Source organism: Solanum pennellii, chromosome 8 (assembly GCF_001406875.1).
Source record: "Solanum pennellii chromosome 8, SPENNV200".
Classification (NCBI taxonomy): Eukaryota; Viridiplantae; Streptophyta; class Magnoliopsida; order Solanales; family Solanaceae; genus Solanum; species Solanum pennellii.
In genome coordinates, this window is record NC_028644.1 from 3,057,847 (window position 1) to 3,066,783 (window position 8,937).

Below are 8,937 nucleotides of genomic sequence, written 5' to 3' on the forward strand. Positions count from 1 at the left end.
AACAAGTCGTAAATCTTTAGAACATGTCTTAATTGATGTTGGTTCATATAATTAATGTTAGGATCGGAAATAAGCAGGTGTAAACACGGAAGCTAGCAATGCAAACCTCGAAAGACCATGAGTAAGAAGACAACGAGAAATATACCAAAAGACACAAAGATTTAACGTGGTTCGGTCAATCGACCTACGTCCACAAAGGAGATGAGCAATCCACTATAAATATGAAAGTACAAAATACAGAGAGAAACAACCTCAACCAATTCACTCGGAATACATGGGAGGTTCACACAAGTGATAACGTATCAAGCTTGTGACCCATAAATTCTCTCCCTAACCAAAACTCTCAAAGCCCTTAAGACTACATTGTGAATGCTGATTAAGTTAGAAGGAACATTCCTCTATTTATAGAGTCCTAAACCTTTTCCTACAAGAAAAGGATTAGTCAATCCAAAACCTTTTCCTAAAAGGAAAACCTATTTATGGTAAGAAATTTAGGGCAAATAAAACCCAACAAATCCGGCTTATGGGCAAAAATGAGTTGGTCCAAATTGGACTTTTATTTATCCACATAGGAAGGGAAAAAGGTCCATAACCCAACAATTAAAAGGATATGTTATATTTTATTATGTAAGTTATTTATGTCATGACATTTGAAAATGCATGCATAATTTTTTCTAAAATATGAGTCGATGGTGTTTAATATGAGCTTTTTATTATGTATTTAAATGTTTAAATTGAAATATATTATAATATAAATATCTAAATAAAATTTATTTTTAAGTTTAAGTAGATGTCGATAGATTCACCCTATTTTCTTTATCAAAATTAATAGATATTATAATACATAAACGTAAGTTTATATATAACTCTTTCAGCAACAGAGCTAGAATTTTTAATAAGGTGATTTGATATTTGAAGAACTAAACACGTAAACTCATCGAAGAGGGTTCGACATCTATTATATGCATATAAAATATAATTTTAACCATGTATAATAGTAAAATTTTCTGTCGAAGGGGGGTCAAACCCCCAATAGAAGGCTGGCTCTGACCCTAAACTCTTTAACCCTCTAATTTTTTGACGTGCATAAACAGAAACTTAAACTTACATATAACTCTGAATGTGCAACATCCTCAGTGGCTTCTTATACAACAATTTGCATAAAATTTATTGCATTATATCACGTAGAATTTATGTCTATTTATATAAATGCTATTAATCACGACGAGTTAAAAGAAATATTTATATATTATGTCAAATTGACAAAACTACCCTCACACTTTTTTCGAAGCATTATATATAACTTTAAACCAAACACATGTTTAAATTATAACACTGTATGTCTACTTCTCTGAAACAGCAAGAAAAAGCTCTGTTTTTTAACGGCCGGTTACTATCACCGATCACCGGCAGCTTCCGTTACCGCCGGTGGAATTAGAAAAGTTTTCAGCTTTAACTCCTCCGCTTTAAAGGGTGTCCAAATATGCAATTATTTTTTTTTCTTTTTAACTCTATTTATTATTATTAAGAAATTTATTCTTGTGTAAATGCAAGATTTAGAGTTCCTAATTCTAAAATTGTTTCTAATTTTCATTTGTGACAAAGATACAAACTTTTAATCATAAATATATATAAAATAATTTCATTATATATAGTTCAAGAACATCTATTGCCAAAAAAAAATGATACCCATTTAGAGAAATGAAGTTACTTTAGCCTACAAAAAGTTATTTCTTGAGCCATTGTAGATTTTTTATTCAGAATTCCATTTAATGGAGAATCAAGGGTCTTTTATGTCAAACCAGCAGCATCAGCAACACAATTTCTCAGCTGAAGGTTTGATTCTTAATTTATTTTTTTAAATTTTTTTGGGGGTATTATTAAAAAAATTGTTTTTTTTTTGGTTGTTAATATATTTACTTTTGAATTTATTGTGGAAAAAGTTTCAGGTGAAGATGAATTGTGCCAAGAGTTATGGAGATTGTGTGCAGGTCCATTAGTTGATGTTCCAAAAAATGAAGAAAGGGTTTACTATTTCCCACAAGGTCATATGGAACAAGTATGTATTTTTTTACTTCTTTTTGTTTGAAGTTTGGTTTTATGTCAGTAGCGGAATTTAGGAGGGTTGTGGTGGAATGGTATGTACTCTTTCGGATTTAAATAGAGGTCTCGTGTTTACCTCTGTTGGATACGGGATCCCCTTTGTTAAGGAGTGGTTTTAGGTACTTTCCAGCGTGAATACGGATTTAGTGGTACCAATGCGTGTAAGTGTAGGTATAAATTTGTTTCAGTTTTGGTTTTGAATGAGAGGTGGAACTAACAATGGTGGTGTGGTAAGTACACATTTCATCCTTAACAACAAGAGGTCTCGTGTTTGAGCTCTGTTGGGCATGGAGTTGCCTTTGTTAGTAAGCACTTTACGGGGTTTCAAGTGTGAATGCGGATTAAGTTGTCCCAATGTGGGTATTATAGGTATTAATTTTGTTTTGAATCAGAGGCAGAAGTAACAAGGTTTGTGGTGGAGTGTTACATATTCCTTTCGTACTTAACCAAAGGTCTCGTGATGGAGCTCTACTTGGTACAAAATCACCTTTGTTATGGAGTGCTTACTAGATTATTCGGTGCGAAATTTGGATTCAGTGGGGCCCCAATAGGTGGATGTAGTGCATAAGTTTGCCATATACGTTATTGTTGTTTTTTATGAGTTTGATTTTGTGGTATGGATAGTTGGAGGCATCAACAAATCAGGAGCTGAATCAGAGCATACCATTGTTCAATCTGCAACCAAAGATCCTTTGTCGCGTTCTTCACATTCAACTTCTGGTAATTAGCTGTACTTTCACTGTTTTCTTGGTTAGTTTAGTTAAACAGTAATGTTTCTATGTATTAAGTTCATGCATAAATAGACTACAAAAAAAAGAAAAGAATTAGCAACAAACAAATTTTGTAGTTGAACTACAATCAAATAATTTTGTTAGGTACGAGCTATTTCGACGTAGATTAGCGACGAAGTTCATAGCTAATTCCAGGTCATTTCTGCAGAAAAAAGAAGTTATAATGAGGACTTTCTCATTGAAAATTTGTTGTAGGCTGAGCAAGACACTGATGAGGTTTATGCGCAGATTGCTTTGTTGCCCGAAGCAGATGTAAGAACTTAAAGAACCTACTTTCTTGCTTGTATGAAACTCTGTTGTGTTCACTTGGTCTATTATGTTCTGTTGGCCAATTTTCCTATAATTGCTTTCATCCAATTTAGCAAGTTGAGCCGACTAGTCCTGATCCGTCCCTGCCCGAGCCTCCGAGGCCCAAAGTTCATTTCTTCTGCAAGGTTCTAACTGCGTCTGATACGAGCACTCACGGTGGATTTTCCATTCTCAGAAAACATGCTAACGAATGCCTGCCTCCCCTGGTAATATATTTGATCATTTGTTGTTACATTCTATAGTCTGTCCATTTTGAAATGCATTACCTGTTGATTTTATGATGCTATAATTTTTAATGCAGGACATGACCCAAGCGACTCCAGCACAGGAATTGGTAGCCAAGGACCTTCATGGCTTCGAGTGGCATTTTAAACATATATTTAGAGGTAATTATTTGACAGCTCGTAGTGTCCAATTTGGTTTGACAACCACAAAAATATGATAGCGATGAAACGTCATCAAATTGTTATATGGCTCAAGTGCTCACTCTTGATTCTTGACTAGCAGGCCAACCCCGGAGGCATTTACTTACCACAGGGTGGAGTACCTTTGTTTCCTCGAAGAGATTAGTTACGGGGGATTCTTTTGTATTCTTGAGGTTTATATCTGGTGCTTATATGTCTATTGCGCTTTAGATCTATCATATACATCACAATTGTCACTATTTATTCATTATGTTCTGCAAATATATTGTGTTTAGGAGTGGAAAAGGTGAAGTCCGAATAGGAATTAGACGACTTGCTCGCCAACCGAGCTCAATGCCACAATCAGTGATTTCAAGTCAGAGCATGCACCTAGGAGTGTTAGCTACTGCATCTCATGCTGTGACGACCCAGACTATGTTTGTCGTTTATTACAAACCGAGGTTTCTCTTATGCATCCCTTTTCTTAAAAGATTGAACTTTAGATGTCAAGGGGAACCTTGGCGCAACTGGTAAAATTGTTACCATGTGACCAAGAGGTCACAGATTCAAGTTGTAGAAACAACCTCTTGCAGAAATGCAGGGTAAGGTTGCATACAATAGACTCTTGTGGTCCGGCACTTCCCTGGACCTCTCGCATTGCGGGAGGTTAACGCACCAGGCTGCCCTTGTTATGTCCTTTCAGCAATGTTGGAATTAGTTTTGTTTTTGGGTGAGAATATGCTAAATGTTGCCTATGTTCTCAATATTGTGTATGGAAAATCTTCAGAACAAGTCAGTTTATCATAGGTCTAAACAAATATCTCGAGGCTGTTAAGCATCAGTATTCAGTTGGCATGAGATTCAAGATGAATTTTGAAGGGGAAGAGATTCCTGAGAAAAGGTGGTAAAACATCAACTTTATTGAAGCTCAAATTAACGAGATGTTTCTCTACCGTATAAAGTTGCTCAATATGCTGCATTTCTGATCTCAATTATATTTTTCTTCGGTTGTTCCTTCGTAATTTCCCAGATTTACAGGTACCATAGTAGGAGTTGAAGATAGTTCCTCACAGTGGAAAGATTCAAAATGGCGATCATTGAAGGTGGATAAAATTTGGTTGTTGTCGACATTGAATGAATCAATACATTTGGATTGATGTAAAATTTCATTATTTTTCTTCCATATTTCCAGGTTCAATGGGATGAGCCTGCGTCTGTTCCAAGACCTGACAGAGTTTCTCCTTGGGACATCGAACCATTTGTGGCATCAGTCGCTACTCCTCTCGTTCCACCAATGGGGGTGAAGAATAAAAGGCATCGAGCACATAACGAACCCAAAGTTTCAGGTGGAGACAAGCATATCATAATCTATGGCATGTTTTAAACTTTTTTAGTCATCCTATTTGGTTTTCTATTTTCATTTTCTTGATTATTATTCCGTTGTTTTCCTGCTAGAACCTGTTCCCGCTGCTGCACTAGCCGCTTGGATTCCTTCAGCACAATTTAACCCCGTTATTGAAGGACAAAGTAGTGATAATCCATTTTCCTTGCATACTTCACAAACAAATTCAACTGCCACAAACAGTACTTTTAAGGCTCGTGTCGATGGAATTTGGTCAGCTTCTAAAGTAAACGCTTCTTTGAATATGCTTTTGGATGAGACAGAAGCCAGTAAAAGTGCTTCACCTCGGCCTGCTTTTCCAAGCTTTGCGTCCTCACAATTCGGAAAGCAGAACGATCTCCTGCTTCCTAGTCTAGACGATGAGAGAAAATGTGATACAATTACATCCTGTAGATTGTTTGGTATTGACTTGAAATGTCCCTCATTTGGTTCTGTTAATGAGAATCCGCCTCTAGAACCAGCCAACAATTCCGATGGCTCTGCTGAAGGGTGCTCTGGAAACTTGACTTCTGCTGGTGATTCAGAAGACAACTCTGGCCTTTCAAGAGATTCTGAAGATCAGAAGCAAGAGCAGCTGAATCCTCCACCAAAGGAGGTTCACATCAAGCAGGTTTCTTCCACCAGAACTCGCACCAAGGTATGAAAACCAAAACGAGAAAGTAAATTGTGTTTTTCCATGTTCGTTACTACTCCAAAGCATCAATAGAATTAAAAATATTTTTGTGACTTACATGAATTCCTTGAGAAGGTTCAAATGCAAGGGGTGGCTGTGGGACGTGCTGTGGATTTAACAAAACTATATGGATACGATGAGCTCCGAAGAGAACTCGAAGAGATGTTCGATATCCAGGAAGAGCTCCACGCACGAAATAAATGGGAGATCGTTTTTACAGATGATGAAGGTGACATGATGCTTATGGGCGATTATCCTTGGTCGTAAGTGTTTCTTTCTCCATTTACAACTTACAATTAAAAGTATGTAGCTCATATGTGAATCTAGGATTTGAGGTTTATGGGTTCCTACAACAACTTCAAGTTAATACATAAAAAGAACTGGGTTCCTACAACCTCAAGTAAATTTCTTAATACGAATAATACATTAGTTCCGTAAACTCATAAGCTAGCTCTGCCCGTGAATTATTTTATAGCTACATGTAAGATCTCTCATACTTTGCATATCATAATATGGTGCTCAATCATTCACAGAGAGTTCTGCAACATCGCGAAGAGGATCTTCATTTGTTCTAGTCAAGACATAAAAAGTTTCAGTGCAGGAACCAAATCGCCGTCTTGTTTAGAAAGTGAGACAACTGCTTCAACATGAAAATTTGGAAGAGATCAAAGGTTGCAACTTGCCTTTCTAAGTTATATCCTTTGTACTAAAATCCCTCATACATCTGTCAGGAGCGAAGACTCCATGTCATCCTTGATCGCGTTTTCCCAATTGTGAGCTTCATTTCTTAAAAAGTTTCGGCCTTGTTGACTTACAACAGGTATCTGCAATCTTAATAATAACGCGTAGAGGATGAGACTATGTCGTCTTGTTGAATAAGCTTGATAACAAGCAAATAGTTGAATCTTTTTTCATCATTTAGTTGAGTTATTAGTATTAGAAGCTTGTGTATATGTAACTTTATGATTCTGGTGGAAGTTTGATTGTTGTATCTCTATAGTTGTACTTACTCATTGTTGCAACATGAAAAACTTACTCACACCGAGTGTTTATGTAAAATCAATAAGTATATGAGACGTATATTCTATATATATGTGTTTATTGCTTATATTTGTTTGATTTAAATGCATTCTCACCTCATTTTGTAACTTAACCATTGCATATTCCATATGGTTTGGTGTAAACACAATGGGTTATAGTTGTCTTGTTTCTTTCTTGCGATTATGTCATACTCTTTTGTATCGTGTCTTCTGACACTGCTTCGTTAGAATGTTTTATGATATATGTATATTAATATTAATTTGAATGAGAATATGGATATAATTATTTTTTTGAAAAAAATGATACCGTTAATTGTCATAATGTTTTATATGTTTGTATGATTTTTCATAATTAACATTGCTTATTAACAATCCTGAGCATTAGCCATTGAGCTTAGCTAGTCAATGAAGTGAGATGAAGTCATATGTTTGATCGTAGATGTGGTGCAACGGATGATGATATTCTCTTTTTAATCAGAGATTTTGCTTTTGCTTCGAGTATTAGAAAAAATCCAAAGTAGGAGTGCTTTTCAAGAATGGGTTTTTACGTGATGCGATTCTTAATTAGAGAAACTTTAATACTGGTACGAGACAACGAACAAAAAAAAAAAATAATATAATGCTTGTTATAATTTTTTCATGTAAAATATATATCAAACTACACTTCAATTTTAGATATTCTTTTATTTAGTTTTAACCATGTAACATTATTGAATAAACTCATCAATATGTAAGGTTAGGTCAAACTTATTTATATATGGCCAAAATATACCCAACATATACACCATCAATAATATATTTGTTGTGTATAGATATGTTATTATAGTAAATTATATGTAACATATATATTTCCTATTTTCTAACATATATATTTCCTATTTTCTACGTACGTACATTCGTATTGTCTTAATGTGATTGTATATTGTATACAGTATATAGATTATAGTACCTTGACTTTGAACTTCACTAATTGTATGTTGTATAGTTTATATATACATGAATTGGAATTTGGAATCACCATATATCTTTGGAACCCTACACCTACTAGAAAGCTTCTAGAACCTTAAATTCATATTCGAAAAAAATAAATAATTCGATGTACTAAAGCTTTTTCTATGTGCAATGTCTAGAGAAGGGGGTCAATTAACTACAAGGACTTATTGTATTCGAAATTACACTAAATTAATTAATGTAAAAATACGTATTTTTTATACTCGTTAATATGTATTTTCACATAAATAAAATATTATTTATTATCAGTTTTAAGTTATTTATTTTGATGAAACATCAAATGCGGATGAATATTTAACATATTTTCATCTTGATCATCCCTCTGAGTTTACCTTGATATTTGATACAACTTGTGATCGTAGTAGAATACATAAACTTCAAAATCTAAATAACCCAAGAATATGCATGCGTATTGGTAAGAAATTTCGTCATCCATGGTGAAATATACGAGTAAGAAAAAATGACTTAGTTAAATGTTAATGTGAATTTACGAACACACAAGATTAGATAAGATTATTGATTAGTACATAAAAAAAATATAAATAACCGAGAAAAATAAAAGAAAAAAATCGTAGTTTGAATTATGACCTCTTGACTACTACACGATCACATCGAAACAAGTCTTTACACTTCTTAGCATAGCAAAAAAACACAAAAAGTTTGTTGTGGACAATACTAACAACCAAAAGATATGTAGATGGGCTTTAGATATGGATCATTGGTGAAAGACATTTACACTGGTTATCAACTTCATTGTGAAGGTTGTAAATCAATATTTTGCAACCCTAAAAGGCCAGCATTTTTAGGACATGTACCTCTATCACTCAATGATGTGCTTATTCAAATGAAGAGATGGGCTGTGGGCCTCATTGAAGTGGCTTTATCAAAAAACAGCCCACTTACATTTGGTATGGGCCATTTGGGCCCATTAATGGCCCAATGTTACATTCACTATACATTTTGGCCCATTCACTCCATACCCATAACTAGGAAAAATTACATAAATTAAAACATTTTAAAAAATAATTACTGATTTTAGCGATACTTTTTGTTTATTACCATTTATAGCAGTACTGTGATAAATCTGTAATATGTATTAAAAGTGAATTATTTATGCAATATATTTGAATTATAATTGTTTTTGAAATATATTTGTGATTGTTTGGTAAAAAATGGTCACATTGTTATTATAAGTGTATTAAAA

The 8,937-nt window shown here is 34.2% G+C and overlaps 1 protein-coding gene across 2 annotated transcripts; it reads left to right on the top strand.

Annotated features, from left to right (window-relative positions):
• The first annotated feature begins 1,345 nt into the window (after positions 1-1,345).
• Positions 1,346-6,773, top strand: LOC107026937 (auxin response factor 18-like). 2 transcript variants are annotated; one of them, XM_015228076.2, is made up of 15 exons: positions 1,346-1,473; positions 1,762-1,836; positions 1,944-2,059; positions 2,728-2,823; positions 3,090-3,146; positions 3,257-3,409; positions 3,505-3,589; positions 3,711-3,801; positions 3,904-4,068; positions 4,395-4,508; positions 4,638-4,710; positions 4,800-4,953; positions 5,063-5,646; positions 5,758-5,945; positions 6,216-6,773. In XM_015228076.2, exons 2-15 carry the CDS (start codon positions 1,773-1,775, stop codon positions 6,331-6,333), a joined length of 2,058 nt encoding a protein of 685 aa, XP_015083562.1. In that variant the 5' UTR covers positions 1,346-1,473; positions 1,762-1,772; the 3' UTR covers positions 6,334-6,773. The 2 variants fall into 2 exon arrangements, with proteins under 2 accessions (XP_015083562.1, XP_027775208.1); XM_027919407.1 differs by having other exon boundaries at positions 1,950-2,059.
• The last annotated feature ends 2,164 nt before the right edge of the window (positions 6,774-8,937 follow it).

Bases quoted from the DNA above. Each gene is read 5' to 3' on its own strand.
- LOC107026937 (XM_015228076.2), top strand. From the start codon at position 1,773: ATGGAGAATCAAGGGTCTTTTATGTCAAACCAGCAGCATCAGCAACAC. The intron at 1,837-1,943 runs GTTTGATTCTTA...TTGTGGAAAAAG, and splicing joins ACACAATTTCTCAGCTGAAG to TTTCAGGTGAAGATGAATTG. The intron at 4,069-4,394 runs GTTTCTCTTATG...GAAAATCTTCAG, and splicing joins GTCGTTTATTACAAACCGAG to AACAAGTCAGTTTATCATAG.